The 27,901-nt window shown below is 43.6% G+C and overlaps 1 protein-coding gene across 4 annotated transcripts in view; it reads right to left on the reverse strand.

The window, feature by feature from the left end:
• Positions 1 to 7,930: 7,930 nt before the first annotated feature.
• Positions 7,931 to 27,901, reverse strand: part of SLC12A3 (solute carrier family 12 member 3) — a 50,382-nt gene continuing 30,411 nt past the window's right edge. For 2 of the 4 annotated variants that reach the window (XM_061593700.1, XM_061593701.1), the window contains 12 exons: positions 27,417 to 27,528; positions 25,229 to 25,369; positions 23,967 to 24,073; positions 23,307 to 23,389; positions 20,540 to 20,581; positions 19,097 to 19,105; positions 18,423 to 18,524; positions 15,943 to 16,054; positions 13,135 to 13,221; positions 11,334 to 11,469; positions 10,206 to 10,273; positions 7,931 to 8,187 (listed from right to left, as the gene is read on the reverse strand). In XM_061593700.1, coding sequence (XP_061449684.1) covers positions 8,046 to 8,187; positions 10,206 to 10,273; positions 11,334 to 11,469; positions 13,135 to 13,221; positions 15,943 to 16,054; positions 18,423 to 18,524; positions 19,097 to 19,105; positions 20,540 to 20,581; positions 23,307 to 23,389; positions 23,967 to 24,073; positions 25,229 to 25,369; positions 27,417 to 27,528 — 1,141 coding nt within the window. In that variant the 3' untranslated portion in view covers positions 7,931 to 8,045. Of the gene's footprint in view, positions 8,188 to 10,205; positions 10,274 to 11,333; positions 11,470 to 13,134; positions 13,222 to 15,942; positions 16,055 to 18,422; positions 18,525 to 19,096; positions 19,106 to 20,512; positions 20,582 to 23,306; positions 23,390 to 23,966; positions 24,074 to 25,228; positions 25,370 to 27,416; positions 27,529 to 27,901 lie in introns of all 4 variants that reach the window. The other 2 variants (XM_061593698.1, XM_061593699.1) reach the window with 1 other exon arrangement.

The following is a 27,901-nucleotide window of genomic DNA, read 5'->3' on the forward strand; positions in this document are numbered from 1 at the left end:
CCTGCGATCCCTCCCGCGGCTGTTTCCACGCATCGCGGAAGGGGAGCGGAGGAGCCCAGGGCACGCTGGTGCCCAAGGGCCCTGTCATGCCTGGAGCCTGCCTGCTCCTGGGGAGGAGGCTGCTTGGCGGCGTGAAAGTCCCTGCAGGGAAGGCGGGCTGGTTATCGGCTTCTGGGCATCGCAGGCCTCCTCTGAAGCCTGGGCTTATTTATTTATTTTATTTAGATTCCTCCTTTTCACCAAAGAGCTTAGGGTGGCGTGCATGGTTTCCCTCCCTTTCCCAAGGTCACGAGGAGGAGGTAGGTAGGTTACACTGAGAGACTGACTGGTCCAAGGTAGTCTCTCAGCCTAACCTACCTTATAATAATAATAAAATGTATTAGTTGCTTCTCTTCACAAAGGTGATCCCAAAGCACCTTACAGTCCATAAAAACATTAAAGCCAATATAAAAAAACTAAAACATAAAGATTTTTAATGTATTTGTATGTTTTTATTTTGTACGTCGCCCAGAGTGGCTGGACAGCCAGCCAGATCGGCGACTAGTAAATTTAATAAATAAATAAATAAAAGCACAGCGCATGAATATAAAGGTAGCGGAACAGCCCACCCACTAAAAAAGGCTACAAAATCAAAAACCCTACAAAATTGAGAGCTGAATGTGGGAGAGAAGATGCATGTTTTTACCTGGCTCCTAAAGACGGCGCCAGGTGTACCTCCCTGGGGAAGAGTGTTCAATAAATGGTGGGGACCACCACTGACAAGGCCTGTTGTCATGTCACCACCCTCTGCACCTCTGAACGGGCACACAAAGAAGGCCCTCAGATGCAGAATGCATCTTGAGCTTTACAGCCGAGTGGGGATTTGAACCCTGATCTCCCAGATCCTAATTCAACACTATAACCATTATGCCACATTCTCTCTCACACGGGATTGTCCCTCTCCCCCCCCCCCCCAAAAAAAACAAAACACAGCAGTAACTGACTGGGATGGGCTGGATTATGGTGGCATGAGGGCCTTCCCCTACAGCCACGGTGGAACCGTCACTGGCCTCCTGTGTCATAGGAGGCGGAATTGGTTCCTCTACCTCAGTATTGACTGACTGGCAGCAGCTCTGCAGAGTGTCAGGCAGGAATTTCCCAGCCCTGCCTGGAGTTGCTGTGGATTGAACCTGGGAGCTTTTGCATGCAAAGGAGGTCCTCTGCCCCAGAGCTATGGCCCTTCTAAAAATAAAGCAAGGCTCCTGACTTCATGGTTCTGAATAAAGGGGCAATTTAAATAGGAATGAGGGCAGCTGCCTTATACCGAGTCGCACTTTGGTCCATTTAGCTCACTCTTGTGTACACTGACTGGCAATGGCTCTCTAGGCTTTCAGGCAGGGGACAATTCACAGCTCTACCTGGTAATGCTGGGGATTGGACTAGGGACCTTCTGCATGCAAAGTAGATGCTTTTCCACTGATTTATGGCCCTTCCAATCTACATGGGAGGGGGTTGGGGGCCTAATTCCCTATTCACCCAAACTGGGAGCTATGGAGGGGGATGACATGTGGGGACGTGCATGCAGACCCTATGCCCCTGGTAGTGATCACCTTTCAGCAGGATGGGGTTGAAGGGAATCACCAATGACACGGAGCCAGGGCTGGATTCATATACAAGCTAAACAAGCTATGGCTTAGGGCCTCACATTACGAGAGTCCTTGCATTAGAAAGCAAGCAAGAAAAAAAAATGTTTACAACATTGCCACCAGGAAACCATAAACATACAAAATGAAGATAATTTTTGGTAGGTATTGAATATCATTGCGGCTCACTTGCCGACAACAGTAAACAATTCTATAGAACGGCATCAGTGTTGACTGCGCTAACCCTGTAAGTAATGCACATACGTGGAGCCGAGCGTGGAGCGTATGGTCAGTGATTTGATACGTGTAGTGTATATACGCGAATCTGAGTCAATTACAAATATGATTTACTTTGTATGTGAACCGCTGTTGTGAAGTATTGATGAGCTTTGCATCTTGCAATAAAAGTAAAAAGGTACATTCCTTACCTTATTTTTTGTAGTTAGGATTATTATTATTGTTATTGTTATTGTTGTTGTTGTTATTATTATTATTATTATTATTTATTATCTTTATTTATACTCCGCCATTTTTCCAAAACTGGAACTCATGGCGGCTTCCAGATAAAAAATACATATAATTAAAAACATACAAAGTCTACATTAAAATAAGATTAAACTTATTATACAAATTAAACCAGTGACTGTGATGCTCATGTACCTATTACACCGTTTTTGAAGCAATTTTATCATGAAATCGATTTTACGCATGTTAAATAGATACTGCTGTTCCTTTTATGTTGTTATAACCAATATTTTAAAATAATTGTTCTATCCATTTATCATCTTGTATTCATTTGTCCACCTTGTGGATTTGCATTTATCTCGTTTTTAATTTAAAAAAAATTGTGAATAACTAAAGACTTATAAAAGGACATGAGTATCCCAGCCATTAGTTTTGTTTCTTATTTATTTTTCATTGCGTATAAGAAAATTATGTGCTGGCCAAATTAGGTTTTTTATGTTTAATAGAAATATTATTTAGGTTAAAAATGAAGAGAAGGTTTGAAAGTGGATACCAAAAGAGGAAGAAGAAGCAGTTACTAGCAGCTCAAACATCCAGTTTGCCTGAAGTTAACAATTAGTTCACTGTGATGAAAGAAATGTCATCTGCTGAGAGCAATAATAATTGACTTGACCATCAGCAGCAGAAACCTCAAACATCTACATCATCTACCTCAACTGTTACGACACCTGATACTGAGATTAATGTGGGGGACTATCAGCATCAGAAACCTCACACATCCACGTCATCTACTTCAACTGTCACAACACTTGATGCTCCAAAGTTAGAAGACCAAATCAAAAGAGAACAAGATTATTGGCAACAGTTGCTTCAACGTGTCGGAGTAATATGCATGTTAGCAAAACGTGGATTACCTTTCTGGGGAGATGAAGAGAAGTTTAATTCTCTGCAAAATGGAAATTATCTCAGATTATTAGAACTCATTGCCAAATTTGATCTGTTTCTTGCTGATCATATTGAATGTTATGGAAGTTCTGGTTCTGGAAAAGCATCATATTTGTCAAAAGCAGTATGTGACTGTATTGTTGACCTAATGGCAAAGGTCAGAAAACCTATTTTGGATGGTTTGAGGCAAGCTGGTTACTTCAGTTTGTCTGTTGATTCCACACCAGATTTGTCACATGTTGATGAGTTGACTATCATAGTAAGATACATATCTCCTCAGGAATGTTTTTTAACGTTCCTGCCTGTTGAAAACCATTCTGGAGAAAATTCAGCTAATACGGTCCTCGATTATCTTATAAATCAATGTAAAATTGATTTTAAGAAGGGTAGAGGCCAGTCTTAGGATAACACAGCCAACATGTCTGGAAAATATAAGGGAATGTAGAAAAAAAAATGGAAACAAGTATGCTGTTTATTTTCCCTGTGCTGGACATTCACTAAACCTTGCAGGCCGAGCTGCAGTTGATTGCTGTGTAGATGCAGTGAATTTTTTCGCTGTTGTACAGCAAATATATACATTTTTTTTCTGCATTGACAAAAAGGTGGGCCATTTTAAAATCATGTTTGGGTTCTGAGTCTACTGTACCAAAACGTCTGGCTGGTACTAGGTGGGAAGCACATGCAAAAGCCACTGCAGCAATTTTAAACACTTATGATGAAATTAATAGTGCTTTAAATAAAATTCAAGATGATGAATATGAAAGCGGTGACACCAAGAGGGAAGCCGGGGTAATTCAGGACGAAATGGAGGAATCGGAATATACATTTATGCTAGTTTTATGGAATTCTGTATTGGAACAGTTCCATAAAACTAGCAAAACATTACAAGATATGCAAACATCATTGAGTACATGTGTGAAATTGTACAACTCATTATCTCATGTTTTGCAAGCAACAAGAAATAACTTTGATAATTTTGAAAACTAGGCCAAGGAAATTTTGCCACATGTGAACTACAAACGCGCAAATAAGAGGAGTAGAAAAAAACAAATTAATGATGGAAATGCAACCGAAATAATGGATGAACTTTCCTCAAGGGATACATTTAGGATAGAATCCTTCTTTCCTATAATGGATTCCTTGGAAACAAATTTACAAAGAAGAGCAGACGTTTATGAGAATATTTCACAAAAATTCTCATTTCTTCTAAATTTTGATGAATCTGACAAAGATCTTGAAGATGTAAAACTGTTAATGATGGATTACCTTGAAGATGTGGATGAAAACTTCTATGGGGAAGCACTTTTGTCTTTACATAAAGAAAAATTTCCCACAAAAAATTTTACTTGCCAGGATATATACAACATATTAATCGAGGACAAAGTAGAGTCTGCCTTCCCTAACGTTGAAACTGTATTTCAATTACTCCTTAGCCTGATGATTACAAATTGTTCAGGGGAGCGATCGTTCAGCAGGTTAAAGAGAATAAAAAATGAATACCGCACAACATCAAGAGAAACTTTCATCTCTAAGCATTTTGTGCATTGAAAGCGACAAGCTTCGCAGTTTATCGTTTAATGATGTAATTGATGATTTTGCAAGTATTAAATTGTGTAAAAATGTTTTGAATGTGCTTTTTCTAAATTTATACTTCATTAATATTTTTGTGTTATACATGGTTTAAATTTTTGATTTACATGGATTGTTCTTACAAAAACCAAAGAAAATGTGCAAAGAATAATTGCTTATTGTGAGTTACATCTAATTTATATATTATAACCTTATATTATATTGTTTGTGTTATGTGTTTGACAAACTCCTAAATAAAGAATGTGCACACATATAATTTGCATTTTTAATACTTATATTACACGACGATCAAATTCCATTTAGGTGTACAGCCCGTATTTTGCATTTATATTTTTTATTATTTGTTGAAGAGTTACAGTTGATTTGGAGCTCTTGCACAATAATAAGGAAAGTGTTGGGAAAATGCTATTGGGATAACAATTGCTTGTATTATCTCCTGCAAACCAATTGGAATGAATGCTCAATAAACTGCCAATGTTATGTAATCTTCCAGCAATCTTTGTGTAAACAAATCAGGATAAATGCTCAATACATAGGTACTCTGAATGGCAGCAGCCACTGACAACCTTGTTTTACATATTACGTCACTCCTCCACCCAGCCTTGCAAACTATGCTTAAGGGGATTTCAGGCGCAAGCTGAACATTATCACAATACAGGCAGGGGCGAGTTTTAGCAAGGGGGCCAGCACATATTTACGCCTGAAGGGCAGGTAGGAACATTTCATTTTATCGTAACCTGTATATAGGATAATAGAATGGAGTGGCTTAGAAGAGGCTATGGCTGGCTGGCTGGCTGGAATGCTGAACAGGAGCGTTCCACACTGCAACATTTTGTTGCAAATCCCAAGTCCCATCCACATCATATACTTAAAGCACATGGCTTCCCCCAAAGAATCCTGGGAATTGTAGTTTGCCCCCTCAGAGCCACAATTCCCAGCACCCTTAAACTACAGCTCCCAAGATATTTTTAGGAAGCCATCTACGATAAGTGTATGGTCCGGTTATGGCCTTTTTTCCTGATTCACTGGTTGGGATTTTGCAAGTGGACAGATGAGACAGGCACACAGGTGGGGAAAATAAGGCAGAGGGAGCTGGCACCATCAACAAATGTGGAGTGACGTAAGAGTACATTGGCACCAGTTTATTTTCCCCAGTGATCTGTCACTGAAAATAGTGAGAAAAGCTAATGCTTGGATGGGTTGAGGTCAGGATGTGGTTAAAAAACAGTTGTTTTACTTGCTTGAACAACAGTAACTGTTTTCCCCGCTGGCATTAGGTGCTGTGTTTTTTCTGGCAGGCTCCACATGTTGCCCTGCGGCTGTATATCAGTTCACAGCCAAGACTTCACACTGATCTCCTGGCAGGATTGTAGGCTTTGGTTCTAGGCCAAGGGGAGCCGAGCTAGGAAGGGGCCATGTCATAACAAGAGCTTCGTGAAGCTGTCATCAGAGATGAAAAGCAGGGAAACCTCAGTAGGTCTTGTTTGTACGGGTCTTGCAGGCTGTTGGAGGAAAATATTTCTCCTTTCTAGGAAACCTGTTGAATGTGCACATTAGAGATTTCCTGGTAGTCTTCCAAACTGTTATCCAGAATCTTATCATCCCAGAGCCTTTGAGATGCCTACTCTGCCCACCCCCTTGTTGGGGACGGAAAAAAAAACCCAAGACCTGGCACCATTAATTGCAAGACTTTGGGGCAGTAGTCCAGGACCCCAATGAACAGAAGGGACCCCAAATGCAGTAGGACTTAGCACATTTCGTAAGCAAGTGGAACAATATACATTGCCTTCTAAAGAGGGGTGGTGGTCCTGTAAGGCCACAGAATAAATTGCAGCATTGGATACCTAGGTGTAGCCAGCATTTTAATTTTCCGTTAATACTTTGAAATGATACGCTGTTGGGATTGTGGGAAAAGTGTGAGCTAAACCCAGCCACCTGGCGCTACTGCCCACCACTAACACCAGTTGAGCCCCAGGACTACACGTGGCCCTCCAGGCCTCTATCTGGCCCTCAGAACTCTCCCCAAACGACCCCACTCACTAGCCCTGCTTTGCATTCCAGGTGTTCTTGCCTGGGTGGAGTGTTTTTGCCTTGCACTCTAATAATGCCACTTGCTTGCCTGTATGGAGATGAGGTATGTGTGTCAGTGTGTCGAAACTGACCTACTGTACAAATGTACAGTTTAGATTTATTGCTCTGCCGATTTTGCCTGTGCCCTGTTCATGACGAGCATGTCGCCAAGAAGGGAATGCAGCTCTTGGACTGAAAAAGTTTCCTCACCCAGCCCAGCCTCACAGATGGAGAAGCGACCCCATCAGAGGGCATATTGAACACAGCCCTGGCACTCTCATGGGGATTACCCAATGGGATGGTCAAGTGGAGCTAATCAATACTGGTTGGTCTCCCTGATGACATCAAAGCTGCTGAACCTTGGGAAATACAAGTCACAAGTTTGGGGATGGGTCCTCCCTTCCCCTCATAGGGTGGCTGCTTATGTCAAAAAAGACATACATTGTTATACAGTGTGGTGATTTATATGTATAGTAGCTGGTATAGCACAGTGGGGAGGAGAGCCTGACTGGGAGTTCCGAGTCTGAGAGTTCAAATGCCCGCTCGTGTCTCCTGGGTGTCAAGGGCCAGCTAAAGATCACCTCCCACAGTGAGTGGCTCAAGGGTTACATGCCCTGCCACCTATGCAGCCGTGGGCAAGCTGCAGAGTCCCAAGGAGCCCAGTTGCCCCCCAGCTGGCAGTTGCAGACAAGGAAGGGGCTGGCTTGTGCAGCTGTGGCAAGCTGAGCAGGCCCTAGCCAGGTGGGGAGGACTAGCCTCAGAGGGAGGCAATGGTAAACCCCCTCTGAATACCGCTTACCATGAAAACCCTATTCATAGGGTAGCCATAAGTTGGGATTGACTTGAAGGCAGTCCATTTTCCAATTTATATGTATAGATGCAAATTTTGAAAGAATTACTATAAATAGAAATACAGTCCATTTCACCATAGTGGAGAAGACTGACCAAATAACTGCTGTGCCTGCTAAGTCTGCTTTCCAGGTGCTGAGGAACAGCTTCAAGCCCAGCCCCCCACTCTTGTATATTTTAATCTATGTTGGGCAGCCATTCAACTAAAATGCCTTCAAATAGAGGACTCTGTAAAGTAGAACATACGGCCACCATCTTGCTTCAGCAACGCCAGAATCCATCCACCAAATCACTGGCCAGATTATTCCTCAAGTCGCTTGTGTGGGTGACCTGAAACCCTTGAAGAAGGGAATTGTTATAGCTCAAGAATATTCCTTTTACATCACAAGTCTTTTATTGTCGGACTTCCACCAGCAGAAATTGAACATCCGGCAGGCATGGTCCTAAAAGCAAAAGCTGGCCTCAAATTCCTTCATCTTGCTCCAGTGTCCAGATGTCCAAGTATCATTGGCAGTAAAAGGTCAAGACGTTTTCCTGATTGCCCCTGGCCAGGATAACGGGAGGTCTCAGGTCCTGTGAGAGGGTTTCCAACCAGGCCATATAGAGGCTACTGGGACATCTCCCCTTTCTGCCTATAGGCAGGGTTCTGAAAAATGTAAAAAAGAGCAGCTTGCATTTGTTAGGTCCCTCCAGATGTGGGTGTATTCTTAATACAATATGTTCTTAGCACTATAACGGTGGTGGATTTATACTGGAGTGTCTGCATATCATTCCATTGAATTAGTTTTTCTCCAACGCTTCCCAATTGCTACTGCCTATTGCTGTCTGGAGGGACTATAACACAACAAAAGCTGGACAAAAAACAACACTCCAGAACATTGGTATGAAAAATTATGGGATTTCAGCAAGTTACAGGATATGCACTGATTGAAAATGAAGCAACAGGATCCCATCTGCACTATACATTTAAAGTAGTGGTAGTATCTTTATTGTGACTTTTAGCCATAGGCCTCACGCACATATTAAATAGTATAAAAGAAACAACAATTAGCTATATTAATACAGATATTCATAACATAATAAGAAACATCAATTAGCTATATCGAACAGGGATTCTTTGGCAAAAGCTGCTCTCAATTTTTGGGCGGCGAGCGCGAAATTAGCGACTGCAAGAGTCATTAGATTAAAATTGTCAGAAAGGAGCAAGTTAATCATCTCACAATCAGTACAAGGCGCTAAAAAATCTAAAAATTGTTTTAAAAACTTTCGTCTAGGATCTTCGTAAAGTGGGCAGTGAAGTAGATAATGAGCTAGCTCCTCTACTGCTTTACATCCATAAATACATTGGCGTTGGACCAATGGAGTGCCATTGTATCGTCCCTCTAAGTAGGCAGTAGGCATAGCTTCAAAACGGAGAGCTGTGAATGCTTTCCTAATTGTGGCTCTATCGAGCAAGACAAGATAGTTGGATATGACATGGTTAAGTTTAAAAAGAGGGTACCAAGGTGAAAAAGGGGCTGTTACTATGGACATCCTGTCTTGGCTGGCATCACTATCAAAAATCCAGTTACGGAGGGCGCCTCTGCTAAGTCCCTTAAGTGTGGCTTGGGGGAGATCATATTTGGAAAGTATTACCTGGCACTCTGTTGCCCAACCACCAGCCTGTAATTGTTCAAGCCAGCATTGCTTGATCAAGGCTGAATCCTCCATATTAGAGATTTTAAGCCAATAGCGTATATAGGCTAAATTGATACGTGCTGCTAATGAGGGTAAGCCTAACTCTGCCCTGAGGTGGGCAGAAGGAGTCCCCTTGGGGAGCCCTAACACTTGTCTCATGAATATATTTTGTGTTGGCTCCAGTTTAGTTCTAGCAGTTGTTCCCCACAGTTCTACTCCATATAAAATTTTTGGGAGTATTTTGGTTTTTAATATTTTAATCATGGGGAGGATGAGTTGTTCTCCTTGAGTGAAAAAAAACCTTTTGGCAAGGCCTAAAGCTTGGGAACCAGCTAGAATCGCTACCTTTAGCTGTGGAGCCCAAGAGAGTCTGTTGGATAAATGAATTCCAAGATATTTAAAGGTGGAAACTTGCTCTATAGGGGCCCCATTTAGTGACCAGTAGTTCTTAGTTTTCATGAATTTGCCACAAACCATAATTTTAGACTTGGAATGGTTAATCTTTAAGTTCTGGGAGTGGCAATATTCCTCTAATTTTAGGATCATTCTTTTAAGGCCAATTTTTGTTAGAGAGCATAAGGCCGCGTCATCGGCATATAGTAAGATGGAAATCTTTTTAAAGTAGTATACTATTTAAAACAGTCATGGCTTCCTCCCTCTAATAATCCTGGGAACTGTAGTTTGTTAAGGGTGTTGAGTGTTGTTAGGAGACCCCTATTTCCCTCAGAGCTACAGTTTCCAGAGTGGTTCAACAACCCATCTTCCCAGGGAACCGGGAATTGTAGCTCTATGAGGGGAATAGGGGTTCCCTAACAACCCTCATCACCTTTAACAAACTACCGTTCCCATGATGCTTTGGGGGAAGTCATGAGTGTTTAAAGTGCTGTGATCTTGCTTTAAATGTATAGTGCAGATAGGGCCCTATTGCTTCATTTACAGTCAGTGCATTTCCTGTAAACTGGTTGATTGGTGACTTGTCTTACTTACATGAAGATGAGGGCTGCATCCCGTGAGTAATCGAGCAAGATTTCATTCATCCTCACTTGTCGAAGTGACTGAAGGACAGAGGGCAGAAAAGACTGTGAACACAGTGGTAGAGATTAAGATAACAGCCCTGCTGGATCAGACCAAAGATCCATCTAGTTCAGCATCCTGTTTCCCACAATGCCCAGTCTAGATGTTTCCATGAGATCCACACGCAAGGCATGAACACAAGGTCCTTTCCCACTGTTGCACTCAGGCAAAAGGTACTCAAAATTACGCTTCCTCTGAACCTGGAGGTTCCATATAGCACTGATGACCAGTAGCTGTTGACAATAATCTATGAATTTGTCTCAGCCCTCTAAAGGTACTTACTCTAGTGGCTATTATTACATCGCTGAAGACATATTTGTTCACCTGGGCTTTTAAGACATAAATGTCAAGTGGCATTTTAGCAGTTTTACTTTTTTTTGTACATGTTTTCGGGTTTTAGGCACGTATTTTTAGATGCTTTTAATTATTGTATGGATAGTATTTTGTAAATTGTTCACTTCTGTAGGCTCAGTTAGAGATTAGAGACACAACCCCCCACAGTGCACAGAGACCTTTCTATGTACTGCAGTGTGCATGAGAGCGACACCATCTCATCCTTTGGGCTAGGCTTGAGGCAGGCTTGCCAAAGGCATTATATTTAAAGCACTGGGTGCTTCAGACTATCGAAGCAGGGAAACTTCACCCAGGATTGTTTCCCTCTTCTGCTTGGAACTTTGGAAGCCTCAAGCCAGGGGTGTGGAAGCCTGTGGCCCGGAAGAACAGTTCCTACAACTGTATTGTAAAAACAGGAATTTAGTAATAGTGTGGTCCAATCTTAGGGGTCAAGGAAACCCAGGACAAAAAGACGTATCTTGGCAAGATGGCTGAAACAACTGATGGATGATGCTTCTCATATGGCAGAGGGAAGGGCATGCGACAATAGGGAACCAATGGGAGCTGGACTCCAGCAGCATCTATAGGGCCAGAGGTTAGCTGCCCCTGCTGTAAAGGCACATGGCCTTGGGAGGGGAGACAACCATTCTTTTTCACTGCCTGTGCTGCTGAACGTCTGAACCCAGTCCTGGCAACACGGCCTCAGACCTTAGCTTTGTTTTTTGTGACCTCCTCGTCAGAAATCTTCCACGGGCATCCGTGTCTCATCTCATTCACCACCACCTCATCTTTGAAGCCATCGTTCAGTCTGAAGGGAGCGATTAAGTCATCAAATCTCTTCACGCTGTGAACAAAACCAGGAGTCCCCGTGGGTAATCAGGCAGCATCTTTTGTGCTTAGTACCTCTCTCTTCCCTAGAACATCCCTGCATTCATTATGAAGCTCACTTGGCCCTTTACTGATCTTTCTTAGCTGAGGGGACCAGCACAGCTCTGCAAATACAACCGACGGACAAATCTGTCCATTTCAGATTTATTTTCCCAATCATAAATTCAGTTTGCTGCATTTCCATGTCAATTTTTGATTTTTTTTTTTAGTAAAAAACACTCCTTGAAAATTCATCAGCATTTTTATGCACACATGATACACACATTTCTGTATAAAAAAAATGGCCAAATATACATTTCCCCCTAACAATTTCCCCCAATATAATGCATTGTTGTGTGTTATTTTCACTATTACATATGTTTTTAATGCATGCTTTCCCTCACGATCACACTTTTGTATACATGTTTTGGCTGGAAAACTACATCACAACATTTGGAGAAGTGGGCATTTTGAAGGGATAGCTGCGTTTCAGTTTTGCATATTGGTCTGGGAACTGCAAATTAAGTAGGTTTACATACTGAGTAGGACCGTCTAATCAATGATGCTAGCCTTGTAGAACTCCCTCCCTTGGGATGTATGTTCTGCCTCTTTCTTGGTGTCTTAGATGAAGACTGTGCCATTCCAGCAGGCCTGTGAACTGGGCATGCCATCTAGCATGGGCTTGAAAACGTAACTGCTTCTGACAAATTGTCCTTGTTTTCAGGGTTGGCAAATCACTGTGCTTTTGCCCGCATGATTAGATTTCGAACCACTCGGGCAAAAATGGATCACCTGACACCTTGTGATGTCAGTTAATTGACAGATTGGGCCGCCCTGCCCACCTTTCAAACTTGACCTACAGTGGGATGAGGCAATAAGGATCTGGTACACTGGTCAGATCCAGTTCTCCACTCCTGTTTTAGGATTTAGGTTTTGTTCCCTGTTTTGTATTTATCTTTAGTGTTGCTAGTTGCCTTGTAGATTTTTCTTTTTTTAATGGAAAGGCAAGGCACAAAAGGCAATTGGGAACAAGTAAGCATTATTAAGTTAGCAATCATGTTGAAGACACAAAGGCCATACAAAACAGTATTAAAGATATGGGATGCTGTTGTTCATTGTGTTAAAAAAAGAGATAGGAATAAACAGGACAAAAATTGATTATGTGTTCAAGGAAAAGAATTGGTCACTTATATATGATAAATATAGGAGATCAGTTATTTATTATTCAGTAAGATATGCTTAGATACGTCATGATCATTTCTATTTTTCCTTAGCTTTAGATTCATATTTGTATCTCCTTTTTCTAATATAAAATGTAAGGTACTTGTGATATAAATTATTGTTGTTGTCATGTGCCCCCAAGTCGACTACGACTTATGGCGACCCTATGAATCAGTGACCTCCAAGAGCAGATATAAATTATTACACAATCTTTAATGTATATGTATGATCAATGAAAAAAACCAGAACATTATATTATGCATTTAACATAATCATCCTGTATTATTTTTAATGTGAAAAAAACTTAAAATGTAATAAATAAATAAAACCAGAAATATTTAATAAAACAACAATAAATAAGCCAGTTCTAGACTATTAAATTGAGTGAGCAAGAAGCTATTGTTAATTAGCCATGATTTACTGTTCAGGTCGGGGTTTCTGGTTAATGTCAGGAAGGATGTGGATCTCGTGGAAGCCAAGCCGGAATTTGCCCAACAAGGAGATAATCCTGAAAGAGGACAGAGAGAAGATTTTCCAAAAATTATATATCCTCCCTGCCATTTTAGTGCTTCCTCACACCCCAAGCAAACGCTGCTTCTCTGTTTTCTGAGGATAATTAAACTACAGTAATCTCTCATCATATGAGGTACTTAGATCAGTGATTCCCAACCGGGGGGCAGTGACCCCCAGGGGGCCGTGAAGTAATGCAGAGGGGGCCACAAACAGTAAAGAAATGAGTTATTTATTAATTTTTTAAAAAGTCTTCACTCCCTGGGCACTGTCTGCTCCCTACTGCTGCTGCAGACGACACCTCCCCTTTGCTCCAAATGAGAAGGGAGGACTTTTGCTGAAGCGCCAGAGCGTCTTTTAGGTGCGCAGAGGGCAGGCATCTGCCTATAAAACACGCGGCAGATGCCAAAGGAGCTGAGGGTGGAGCTACCAGGAAGAAGAGGGAATTACTATCACTGGCTGCCGTTTCCTCGCACTGCTGCTGTTGACAACACCCTTACTCAGAATGAGAGGAGGGGGATTTTCATGAAGCAAGGCTGCAAGGAAAGGCTGCTTTCCCCCTCCCTTCCTGACAGCCAGCCTGCCTGCCTTTCTTGGCTCCTGCTTTTCTGCCACCTCCTTTTAAAAATTATTCTTATTTGCGAGGCTGCCCAGATCTCGCCTTCAGCCCAGACGGAGCCAAGGAGCAGTGAAGAAGCTCAGGACTTGCTCGCCCCCCACCTTTGAGGCTAAGTGTATGTACCAGAGTCCCCCCTTTCTTCCACCTACACTCTGCCCCCCAACACTCTCTCCAACATGCTGCAGCAGTTGAGGGCTTCCCCACTCCCATGTGCCCAAATGCATCATGCCTACAGATGCTTGCAGGAGGGGCAGGTGTGTTTGTGTGCGTGCATGAGCTGATCTGTCTTCTGCTCCACTCTCGTTTTCCAAGTGTACACTGATCATCCCAAGGCCTAAAAGCACTAACCCCCTCCTCAATCTATCAACCCTTACACCTTCACAATCCAGCATCCCCACCATTACCACACTGATGCTTCTTGATTATTTTTTTTTAAAAAACTCAGCAGGTTGGCTGAGGCTGGGGTCCACATGCTGCAGCTGAAATGTATTTATTTATTTAATTATCATCGCATGTATATCCCACCTTTCCTCCAAGTTGCTCAAGTTGCATACAGTTCTCCCCCTTTCCATTTTATCCTTACACCAGCCCTGTGAGATAGATCAAACTGAGAGACTGTGTCTGGCCCAAGGTCACCCAGTGGGCTTCATGGCTGGGTGAGGATTTGAACCCGGATCTTAGTTCAACACTGTAACCCACTGGTGTTGGGAGACAGGACTGTATATCTTCAGACAGGGCTGGGGGGATACCAATTTGATTGGACCTTTGCATTTAAGAAAAAACAAGACCTCAGTGTTTGCAGGGAGCTTTTTATGCAAAGGGATATTTGGAGTTGTGATTTTGCCACGCACCATTTTTCAATTAACAGAGACTCAAATTACAATTAGTGGGGGAGGTCATGAAATGTTTTGAGCTTACAAAGGGGGTCCCATGCTCATAAAGGTTGGGAACCACTCCCTTAGAGCAATACTCTAGCTGCTCTGCTCAACACTGAAGTGGATCTACCCTCAATTGCGGTGAGGACAAATAAGGCCTGGTTTTTATATCTTAAAACATTGCTGGATATGCCTGACCATCATATAGCAAAATTATGTTTCCAAGAACAAAATTATGGAGGAGGTTGGTCCCATGACATGGTTGGAAGACTTGCTCAGTACTGTCAGTGAATTCATTATTTCAGGAGCAGGACTTCAAAGTAAAAGTAAAACTTCGGGACTCACTATTTTTTATGGATGCTAGTCAGGATGGAAGGACTATTTAGTTATCAGGATTAAGAAGATGGTAGAGCGACCTTAAAGATACTAGCTGTTTGTCCCCCTACCTTTATACGTTGATATTCTTTCCTTTAAGGCAAGCCTTTACTGCTTTAACGCTTTCAGATAATGGCTTCTGTGTTTTTAGATGGAAGATATGCTAAATTACCAATTACTCAGCATTTATGTATTTGTGGTACCTTACAAAGAGAAAATATTGTTCATTATATGCTGGTTTGCGAGTTGTATTCCTCTTCTAGAAAGAAATTTATTGTTCCTCTGTTAAAAAAATGTCCAGCAGAACATCATCTGAGAAAATATTAATTCTGCCATCTGATAATGAGCCACATGCTACTAACCAAATGGCTTTGTTTGCTATCAAGGCCAAGAAGATCAGAGCAAAGTGCCTAAGATCTATCTCCACTCATTGTAAAGGTGATGGTTTCATCTAGCTTACCTTTCTTTTAAGCTTTTTGTAATAAAATTTATGTATGTGTGTATGTATGTATACCTTAGATCAGGCTTTGCCAACATGGTGCCTTCCAGCTGTTTTAGACTACAATGAACCCCAGACAACCCCTCCCCCCTCCGTTCTGCCCTCCGCTTCCCAGAATCTCATGTCTCTCGTGGTGAAGTCTGTCAAGCAAACACCAGTCACCCAGATAGGTTCTTGCTCATGTGGACTTGGAAGTCTATTGGCCTGATCCAAAGACCTCTGAAATCGGTGGGGAAATCCCACCACTCCCAGTCTACTCCAAAGTAGGCTTCAGCCCTTTCCCATCTATAGGGAAAGAGAACACAAGTGACTCCAAATTATCTGCAGTATCACTGGCCGTTCTGGACTTACGCCTTCCGTTCTTCATCCATCCTGTTGATCTGCCCGCCAACAAAGACCCGGATCTTGCATTTGCCCCACCTCTTTTTGCGGCCAAGGAGGTATGGGATGAGGAGTGTCAGGCCTGCCAAGTGAAAGAAAAACAACAACACAGGGGGTTCTTCATCTAAAAGAAGTTGAGTAACCACAATGGAGGAGGAATTGTCAAAAGAGTCCTTTATTGAGGCTGAATCCTGAAAAGACAGAGGTGTTATTTGCCCAGAGTTCTCATATCCAGGAGGTGGGAAGGCAGCCTGTTCTGGATGGGATTGCTCTTTCCTTGAAGGAGCAGGTCTGCAGCTTAGGAGTACTCCTGGATCCAGCACTGTCACTGGAGGCTCAGTGGCTCGGAGTGCCTTTTTCCAGTTCTGGCTGGTTCTCCAGTTCCAGCCACTTTTGGACAGAGACTTGGCCACAGTGCTTCATGCTCTGGTAACTTCTAGACTGGATTATTGCAATGAGCTCCACGTGGGGCTGCCCTTGAAGATGACTCAGAAACTTTAACTGGTCCAAAATGCAGCAGCCAGATTGCTGGCTGGGGTTCCCTTTAGAACTCATATAACTCCCATTTTAAAACAGCTGCATTGGTTGCCAGTTAGTTTCCGGGCCCAGTTCAAGGTGCTCACGTTAGTGTTTAAAGCCCTAAACAAATTAGGTCCCAAATATCTGAAAGACCACCTCCTTCCCTACAGAACCTCTTGGGTGTAGAGATCAGCAGAGGAGGCCCTTTTGGTAGTTCCGCTACCCTCCAAAGTTCAGTGGTGGTGGCCTGGGAGAGGGCCTTCTCTGTGGCAGCTCCTAAGCTGTGGAACTCCCTCCCCACAAGGCGCATCTGGCAACTTCATTATAAAACTTTTGGCAAATGCTGAAGGCGCACCTCTTTACCCTGGCCTTTGACACCTCAGATGTATATTTTGAGGACTCACCCTATTTTCTGTGATGATGTTTAGGTTATTTTTAACGATGTGTTTTAAAATAGTTGTAACCCACACTGGGACCTTTGGGTGAAGGGTGGGTAATTAATAATAATAACAAACATCAGCCTTCACCAACCTGGAGCCATGGAGAGCTGTTTTATGTCACAACGTTCTTCCAAGAAGGAATTCAAGGTTATAAATACAGTTCCCTGGTGGCCTGCTGTACAAGCACTAACCAGACCCAGACCAACTTAACTGTAGCAACGTTTGCTACATCATGTGCCTCAAAGCAGCCCCTTTGACTAGTTGCTGAGAATGTGGAACAATATATAAAGGTGACGAGATCTCTATATCTGATCATAGCAAAAGGGTCTGGAGTATGGGCAGGAGAGGGTTAATGGGGTCAGCATTACTGCAGATAATGTTCAGTAGGACATATTGCCGGGCGTATTTGTTGTTAGGGAAATTACAGGTAGGTAAGTAGTAGATAGCATAATGGATCAACACACCTTCTTGCATTTTGGACTCTCCTTGGACATGTGGGTCTGGGACTGTCATGATGAGCTCCTGCACTTCAAACTTTGCCACTGCACCTATGGAACAGTTGGCCATCCCAGCTTTAATTTTCTTTGATCCTCCCCTACTCCTCCTCTCCCCAACTCCAAGAGAAAATTTCTTAGCCACTAAGAAGACAGAGAGAAGCAAAGGCAAATGCAGAGAATCCTAGCCAATGACTCTTCCTTGTTTATGGGTACGACTGAGATTTCCTCCAGCTTTCTTTGCCTGTACTCAGGGAGTCTGGGCTGCTATACACAGTGAGCATCAAGGGGAGTCTGTTCGTCTATGGCAGAAAGGAAAAAGCTCCCTGCTCCCAAGTGACTTCATTTAAAAGCCTAAATGGCCTAGGATTGGGCTGTCTGAAGAACCGCTTGCACCAGCATGAAGTGACCCAAGCCCTGTGGTTGGCATTAGAGACCTTGCTCTCTAACTCAACATTAGCAAAGACACCAGTGGCAGGGCATTCTCAGTGGTGGCTCCACAGCTGTGGTACACTCTTCCTGGAGAGTTCTGTCATGCCCTCTCTCCTCCTCTCATCTTTAGATGGGCTCTGAAGACTTTTTAAAGAAAAAAAATCTGCAGTGCTATTTATGAGTAATTTTATGCTGGCTCTTATATATTGTATGGTGATGTCTTTAATTGTGTTCACTAGAAACGGAGGTTTTTGTCATGTCTCATCAGCTTTCCATATCAGAATCAGATAAGACTTCCTCAAAGGAAGGGAACCCCATTGCTGGTCCTAGTAAGTCTGGGGTTCAAGAAGTGGCAGTGGAGATTATTATCACCCAAGAAAGTTGCCCACTTGTGCAGGCTGTAGAAATTCAGGGGATCAGACACAGGTCCCAACTGCCAGCTTCAAAAACAAAGGTGGTGGTTGTAGGTCCAAACAGTGGCCTGGACTAGAAGGTGCAGGGCCCATTTGGCACCACAAAGTGTTCCTTTCCTGAGCCCTACACAGGGGAAGGATGTCAAAATTACCTCCATCATCAAAGAGCCAATAGATGTCAATGGTTTTCTTGCCCTGTGCCATCTGGAAGATGGTGCTTGCTTGCTGTTCTGCTACTAGAGCGTCAGGATCCACTAGAAAGACAAAAAAAGAGAAGAGCATGAGTAAGATAGTGCCCAGGATTTCAATGGCAAGGCCCCAAGTGAATTTTTACAAGCCTATTTAGGGAATGAAATGCCTGTATTGGCTATGTGGAGATCTTCTGCTTTCCATTCTGTTCACTATGAAATGGGGATCCAATTTCAGAGGCAGCAATGATTCAGGTTTGGTTTGTGTTGCCTGATTATAGGGAAGGATGACAGATTTATGAACAGAATTTGGTGGCTCCAACTCACTTGAACTTTGCCTCCATTAGACCGCCCCTTTCATTGAGCATCTGTTTTATGTCTGAGCTGCTCATGCATTATCAGTTTTTTAAAAAAAAAAAACAGCCCATCTAATTATGTGCAAAATTATATACAAAAACATGCATACTATACATATAGAGATGTATCCAACTATGCTCTATTCAGACATATTGAAATTAATGGGTGATATTCAGTGTTAGACCTACTCAGAGTAGACTTATTGAAATCAATGGGCGTGGCTAACTTAGGTTCATTCATTTCAATAGGTCTACTCTGAGTAGGACTAAGTTGCATACAACCCAATGCACCTAAGTTAGTCATCCTTTCATTTCAACGGATCTGCTCTGAGTAGGAGTCACACTAGATACAACTTATAATACTTATAAAAGTGTTAAGCCCCATGCTGTACTATGCTTCTACAGCATATTTTTTCTTACAAGTATTTATACATTAACGCATTGTTGTATGTATCTGTTTATGTGTTTGTTAGTTTAGGAAACCTGGAATATATATGCTTAATATAATATATGAACGTAATTGTGATTAACCAAACAGAGGTTTTTATTATATTAACAAAACGTTTCAGCTTCCACCTTCATCAGCTGCTAACATACAAATGCTGTTACCAAGGTGGCAGTTATAGAGCTTTGAGGATGGAATCCTCAGAGGGGCTTCCTTTGCAGAAGCTAAGTGATGCTGGTACTGTCCTCCAGGTTCAGGCCATGTGGTGCCAATGTGTCCAGAGAGTCTGCTTAATATAATATACGTATAATATAATTGCTTCTCTTTTTAGCGGCACAGATAAAAATATGCATATAACATTATATGTATAATAATGTGTATAATATCAGATAATTGTTTGAATTTTTAGTGGAACTGATTAAAAAACTCACTTCTCATTGAGATGAAGGAGCAAGATGAGAATCAGAAAAAAAAGCCATGCAGATAAGCTCAACATGGACATTTTCAGAAAATCCCATCCTTAGTCTCAGATGCAGCTGTGATCATACGTTGAAATGGGTATTAACAATGATGGCGTAACACAGGCATCGTAGGAGGCAGTAGAACACAATGGCCATTTGAGGCACATTTTTTACATGTGAATGATACATTCCTGATCCAGGGAACAGCCAAGCTGCACGGTGGGAGGCACAATGAATCTGGGATTCTTTTTACTTACATCCCATTTGCACAACTGGGGAGAAAAAACTAAATCCTAGGGGCAAGCATCATCAACAGAATTAAATATCAATTATGTATCCCTCCAGACGTTGTTGGACTCCAACTTCCATCAGCCCCAGTCAGAATGGCCAATGATGACAGGAATGATGAGAGCTGGAGGGCACCATGTTGGCTACCCCTGTTCTTGATTCTGGGAGGAAGCAATGACAGTGAAACAAATAGGCTTGTATAGAGAAGAAAAAAGGAAGAACATAACAAGAGCCCAGCTGGATCAAGCCAAAAGCCTATCCAGTCCAGCATTCTGTTGCCAGCCAAGATGCCTCTGTGGGAAGCCCTCAAGCAGGTTATGAGAACAGCTGAGCCAGGGACTAAGACAGCTGCTAGCAGCTCTACCGCAGAAGAAGACATTGCCATTCTGAGTCTGCAGGCCCTGATTTCAAAGCAAGCCCACCCTCCAAGGCAAGCGCCTATCAGCTTCTCCACACAGGCAAGACTCATTTGCATTCAAAAAGATGAACCTGCTCGGAACTGACTTGTGCCGATTACAGCTGGTTGCTCGCTGTTCTTCTGTGAGTCTTCGGCTGGGTCAAACACTGGGTTAACTGGAGAAAAGGAGAAGACACCATGAGCACAACAGGGCCTTCTTCCCCAGCGTGGTGCCCTCCAAATGCCTTGGACTATAGCTCGTGCCCAGAGCTTGGAAAAGTTACTTTTTTGAACTACAACTCCCATCAGCCCAATCCAGTGACCATGCTGGCTGGGGCTGATGGGAGTTGTAGTTCAAAAAAGTAACTTTTCCAAGCTCTGCTCGTGCCAGCCCAGCCAGCATGGCTGTTGGGAGCTGTAGTCCAGCAACATCTGGAGGGCTCCAATTTCAGAAAAGGTGCAACACAGATGTACATCCTGTGTATTTAAACACTTAACAATTCTTTCATTCAGCTATGGTTGTTTCTTGCATGTTTTGCTTTCAGTTCTGCATCAGTACAAAGTCATAAGCAACACTGCAATGTTAAGTATAGCAAATGCTTATAATATGATCAGCTAAGAACTTGTGCCTGAGTTTTCTTTTTCCTCCTTCCTCCCAATCTCTTTTCCTTTTGTGTTGTGTCTGAGGGCAGAGATGGTCTTATCACTGACATTTGTAAGCCACTCTGGGAGCCTTTTCTGACTGAAGAGCTAATGATTACACGACATATAAATGCCTTAAAAGAATGTAAAAAATTAAATAAATCATATAAGAGAAGGAGCTGGGCAAATGGTTCATATAGGCAGTAGTAAATTCAGAAGTGCAGGGTCCCTTCATGATAGTCATACCACTTGCCCTTACTCACTTGTTTGCTCTCCATTGTCATCTCTGCACTCCTCAGTCCTGCCCACGCACACCTTCTCCCACAACAACAGGCATCCCTGGGAGCCAATCAGCATAAAAGGGGAGAGTGGTAGCTACTGCGAAGAGTCTTCTTCTCAGTGGCTGACTCACCTCCTTTCATTCTGATTGGCTCCAATCAGCAGGAAAGAGCAAGGAAGCATGTAAGAAGACCAGAGCTTGGAAAAGTTACTTTTTTTGAACTACAACTCCCATCAGCCCCAGCCAGTGTAGCCACTGGATTGGGCTGATGGGACCTGTAGTTCAAAAAAGTAACTTTTCCCAGCTCTGAAGAAGACTCTTCTCAGTAGCTAACACACTCCCCTTTCATGCTGGTTGGCTTGTAGATGGCTGGAGATATAGGGAACCTGCTGGGCCCCTGCTCCCAAAAAAGTAAAGGGTCTAAGACACCCCGAGACCCCAGATGACTGCACTCCTGCATATAGGCCAGTACTAAAAGCTGTGCACGGCAGATGCCCTCAGTGGCCTCACTCTTTCTAGCTTTGTAGCAATGATTTAGAGCAGCCGTCCCCAACCTGATGCCCTCTAGGTTTTTTGGGCTACAACACCCAGAAGTGTGCTGGCTGGGGCTGATGGGAGTTGTAGTCCCAAACATCTGGAAGGCTCTGTGTTAGGTAGACTACTGCAGAGCCCTGAGCTGTCAGATGAGCAAACTCCTCTGCAGGTTTTTCTCCGATCAGAGCAGATGAGCACTCTCCAATCTGATGGGTCCCCAACAATCCTAGTTAAGAGGAGGTTCCGGGCATATATTTCCTTTCAAAAGGAAGCTGCTGGTAGAATAAATGAGGTGCAATGGGAAACTGGTTGCTATCAAAAAGAGGCACGAGGGTGCCCTCCCATCTGAGGAAGGAAGGGTAATTAGGTATGTGGGGGAATGGTGTGCAAGACTGTTAAAGGTGAGAGTCTGTGGGGGGGGTGCGCACGTGCGCGCAACTTCGGTATGAAGTGGGTTTCTAAGCCAGTTTGCTGGACTTTGGAAAACTCCCATTGCCAGGCAAAGTTTGCTTGTTTATTCATTTATTAGATTTCTTACCCACCCTTCACCATAAGGTCCCAGGGTAGGTTGCAACAATCTAAAAATGCAATCTAAAAATGCTTAGCCGTCATTGGGCTGTTTTAGGGGTCCTTACCCCCACCAAAATTCCATACTGGTTTTTGCAAATCTTGGGATTTCCATGAACCTGCGGATACTGCCGTCTTGTATCACTCAAACAAACCACAATCAGTAAGCCAAAAACAAACCCTGGTCATAGATCATGGCTTCTTTGGAGCAAAACAACTCCCCACCTCCCGGTTTGGATGTAACAGAGACTCAGGGACGGTGATTTTGCCCTCTTGGCATTAGTTTATTAGTATGAGAGTATGTGATTGCTTTTAGGAGTTTTTAACTGTTTTTAGAAGGTTGTGTGTATATATATTGGCTAGCCTCTTGGCCTGGGTGCTTATCACTGCATGATGGCTTGCGAGGAGCCACAACTGAACATAATGTGTTGGGTGACTCATATCATGGGGAGGGGGCTCCCTTCTTCTTGATTTAGAATTAAGGGAAAGGTCATAGCTCAGTGGTGAGAGCATCAGAAGGTCCCTGATCCAATCTCTGGCATCTCCAGGTAGCGCTAGGAATTGTCTCCTGCTTGAAACCCTGGAGAGCCACTGCCAGTCAGAGTAGACAGTACCGAGCTACATGGACCAATGGTCTGACCCAGTAAAAGGCAGCTTTCTATATTCCTCTTTAAGTAGGGGGACCTGAGGTCAGTGCTAGACCACCTGCGTTGCATGCAGAAGGTCCCAGGTTCCATCCCCACCAGCATCCTAAGCTAAATAGACCAGGGGTCTGCCTCGGTATAAGGGCATGTCCAATGTTCCTAATTCCCCCCTTGTGTAATTCAGTCCAAATCCAGGAAGCCTCTGCCCCAGCAAGACGTGACGTAGGAACTCACTGTGAGCCTGCATGAGCCTGGAGATGTTGAGCCCCTCCTTCATCCGCATCATGCACACACCGTACTTGAAGTCAAAAGCATCACTGGGATACAAAGTCAAAGAGCAAGAGGCAATGTAAGACATATGATAGAATCGTTAGAGTTGGAAGCAGCCTTGTAGGCCGACCCCCTGCTGAATGCAGGCAATCCAGACCTAGAGCAGCCCCAACAGATGGCTGTCCTGACTCTCTTGAAGGCCTCTGGTGAGGGAAAGCCCACCCAATCCCCCTCTAGGCAACTGATCAAACTTTTCTTAGATCCAACTTGCACAGCCATCCTGCAAGTTGCACTGAAATTCATAAAGCCTGTAAGGCAGCAATGCTTGCTGGCCGTAAAAGTGGCAGGGCTGGTGCCAGAGGCAGACATTGTTGGGCACCCTCTAAGGCCCACACCCTAGTAAGGGGCCTACTTCCAAAACCTGGAGCCTCCTGGCCCTCTTGATGCTGTTCATTGATGTCTGCCTAGATCAGGACCAATGGATTTATAAAGAAACACATGCAAAATTGGCACAGGCCAGAAAGAGACAGATCAGTTCATCCCTGGTGAGAATGGGGCCAAAGGCAGCGGCAGCTGCGGATTCACTTATACAAATTCTACACAACAACCACTTGCCCAACTTACTGCAGAATCCCAATGTATTCCTCCACTGTCTGAGGATGGGCTGCCTGCCAGTTCTTCTTGAACCCGATCACAAGGACATTGGGTTTCATTCTCCCAAGACCTGAGGCCTTCATCAAAGAAAGATATCTTTTTTTTAGGTCAAAATATTTTCCATACACATAACTGATGCTGAGCCTCCATAAGCTTGTTTGTGGGCTATGAAGTTGGGGAGAATTTTGCCAATACTGGGGGAAACTTTAAACAGGGGTGACATATGGTGTGAACTTATTGGCAGAATCTAGTTGCATCCCCCCCTTTCTCTTTACTACAAGGCTTCAGAGTAAAGGTAGGAAGCATCACTCTCACTCTGATTTGGCTTCATTATAATTGCTTCCATTCCTAGAACCACGAAATAGCCAGTGGTGATAAAGGTTAATAGGTGGGTTGTGTTAACTCCCACCCACTGGTCTCTTTTGGTCAGAAGAAGAAGAAGAAGAAGGCTCAGCTGGGCTATAAGTGGGCTATATCTGAAGAGTCACATAATCTTAAATACAGTTGTTAGAAATGAAAGTCAGTTCTGAGTGAGGAATGGTGGTGGCCACCTTTATCAAGTGTATAAAGGGCTTCATGTGACCACCTGAAAGAGTCATCCCATTGAATGCCAACTAATATATTGCATCAGAACCAGAGCCGTTAAGACAAAGGTTACAAATCCCACATTTAATACATTAATATGCTGAACCAACAACCAGGAGGACACAACTGAACTGAATCCGGGACTATCTCTGTCAGTTCAGGGAGGGAGGGAGACTGTTGGGCAGCAGGATGGGTGGTACCCCAACAGAATCCCCAATCTGTCATGCTGGCTCAATGCAAAGTACAAACACTCTAGAAGGGCACTCAGATGGAGAGGGAGCCTGGAAAGCAAGATGGCATCTTTATAAATCACAGTGACACTGCCCCCCCTTTCGAGTCTTCATGGTGCTGAACCAAGAACCCAGGTGGACACAACTGGGCTGAATGTGCTGTAAAACTGGTTCAGCTCAGTACTGCCAGCAGCATGAAGTATTCTGCCTTAAAGCACTGCTGCTGAAAATGTTCAGTATTCTCCATTGGATAAAGTAACTGTTGTGTCTTACTATCTTACTTTGTCCAGTGGAGAATACTGAATATTTACAAGAAGAATCATACTGAGGATTCCTCAATGCAGCAATTGCAGAATTGAGGCCACCTACTTACCCTTGGCATTTTGAGATCTCATTTTGATTTGATTTTATGTTTACCTGCATAAGAATCTGCACTCCAGTCCTCAAGTCCTCAGCTAAGACATCTGTATAGAAAGCCTTGATTTTCCGCTTGGTCAGCCACTTGACATGGTCTCTAGAAGCAAGATGGAACTCCGACATTTTCTGTTTGCCTGGCCCCTGTGATAAAGCAGGAAGAAACGGTGGAAGAGACATAGGGGAAACGTCGTCGGGTTATGACAGGTGTGGGGAAACTTTGGCCCTCCAGATGTTGCTGAACTACAACCATAGTTTCCAATCTTGGCTTGTTTCAATAAATGACCATTGAAACTAACCACAGTTCTTGGTTCAGATGTAACAACAAACCATGGTTATTTTTAATCAGTAAGTGGATGCTTTCAATTTCCTCCATGCAGTTGCATCAGAGGCAGATGGCGAAGAGGAGGGTGGCTCATTCCCATTAAGTTGTCTTAACCAGGTCACTTTGCAGCAACTGTTTGCTCCACAGTGTATGTGTTCATCCTGACAGCTGTGATTTGGGAATGAGTCCAGGAGCAAACCCCCATATCTCTCTCTTCAGACGTTGGGATGAAATCCTGATGCCTTGGTTTGACACAGAGCCAAATATCAGCCTGTGATCCAATCCCACTCCATGGGCTAGACTCATAGCTGAGACGTACATCTGAGACCCTGTTTCAGTGTCATGACTCAACCACAGAAGGTGTGAACGGTTCCTCTGAGCATGCATAGAGTGTCCTTCCTATACCAATGAAAAACTCCAAGCAGCTTTATCACATCAGCTATTAGAAGAAAGGCCTTCTCACTACAGGAATGTGTCTTCCAGACAAGTCTGGCCCAGGGGGACACTTTTTATTTTTGAATTTAAACACTTGGCTAGCTTAATAATACAATGGAGCCAATCATTTTCCCATTGATCAGCTCCAGTAGCTGCAGTTGCCAGTCTGCTGCACATCAAAAAGAGAAAAGAAAAGAAAGATCTAATCTGGAACAGAATGTCATCCTATGATTAATGTACCCTGCTTTCAAACGCGGCTTCTGATCTTCGTCTTGGCAATTAAACTGCAGCTGGAAGCTGTTATCTTCCATACCCTCCCAGCCCATCACTCAGTGCTGCTTAATTAGCCGACTCTCATTCCAGTGGGAACAAGCGCTCAAAATCAAAAGCTGCTTTCACACTTTTTGGGGCAGTCATGTTAGTTGTGGCCACTCTAGCGTTAGACAGTTGCCTTCCGCAGTAAACACCAAGTGTAAAAAGGCAGATTCTCAAGACACCCCTAAACATCTGGAGACATGGGCTGAAGGGAGGGGGCATGCTATCAGCCTCCCCTTGTGGGTCCATTGGGTCCTAATGGCCAGTCCCACCGGTAGATAGGGGAGTGGTCATACAGCAAGTTGCTCAAACTGAGAAACTTGAGGAAGTCAGAGCCAGCAACTTTATAGAGTCATGCTGGGATCCAGTTGGCTTTCTGGGTCACTGGAACCCTACTGGGCTGGAAGCTGTAGTATCACTCCAGGGCTGCATTCAGACAGCAGTTTGCTCCATTTTCCTGTTTCTTTACCTGTTAATTTCCACATTTTATTTGATATTTCACATGATGTAAAAGCCACTTCTGGAAATCTAGCAGAATACCGTGGAAGTTTAGTGCTCACTTCCCTGTTAATTGCTTCCAGAAAGAATCCGTTGCAACCCCATTACCCCAGAAATTCACGGGAGTAATGACAAAATTTGGGGTGGTCAAGCAGCACATTATAATAAATAAAACCAATGCAATAAACTCCATGTGTGAATGCAGCCCAGGCCATCTGCAGTGGTGGCACTGTGGCACAGCTGAAATCAGTCTAGCAGAGGGATAGCTGATGTGGTGCCCTCCAGATGTTGGCCACAGCCCAAACAACCAATGATTAGGAATGATGAGAGAGTCCAACAGCAAATGGATGACACCACATTTGTCTACCTTGCCACCAGGGTCCTTGGTTTGAGACCCTGGGTGCTTTACACTGCCTTTCATGTCTCATGGCGGTTTACCGCAGGGATCACTTGTGAAGCCACAGTGAAGATAATGGATCCATAAAGTGTCAACTGGGTGCAAAGTAATTTCTAGCTGAGACTATCTCTGCCTGGTGCCCTTCAGAAGTAGACATCTTTAAGACAGATAGATAGCCATAACCTACAAAAGTTGATTCCTCTGTGACGATAAATACTCACAATCAATACATTCCCACAAATCATCAGGCTCAGGTTTTTGGTGAAAGTGCCCACAAAATCCACCAGCGCTGGGCGGAAATTGGGAGGACCAGTCAGGACCAGGCACTGAGGTCTGAGGAAGATATAATGAGAAGACACAGATAGCTTGGAACAAGGTTATCTACAAGACTGCTTATTATCATGAACAATCCCCTACAAGTCCACCTGCTTTCTCTGAGGACCACTATGGTCTGCAGCAGATGGGGCCTCTTGACTGTACCAAGGCCTTCTCCATAGTGGCTCCCACCAAGCCTGGTGCCTGCGGGCAGCCAGGTTGGGCACTGGTCGAGAGCTCCTGCAGCTGGGGCTGGGCAGGTATACCTCCTGCTCCACGATAACATCAAGTCATGTGTCCCATGACCTGATGCTGGCACAGATTTCAGAGCGGAAATCACCCTCCCGGACAATCCCCCCCCCCTCATCACTAGCACAGGCTAGCCACGACA

Source organism: Rhineura floridana, chromosome 13 (genome assembly GCF_030035675.1).
Source record: "Rhineura floridana isolate rRhiFlo1 chromosome 13, rRhiFlo1.hap2, whole genome shotgun sequence".
Lineage (NCBI taxonomy): Eukaryota > Metazoa > Chordata > Lepidosauria > Squamata > Rhineuridae > Rhineura > Rhineura floridana.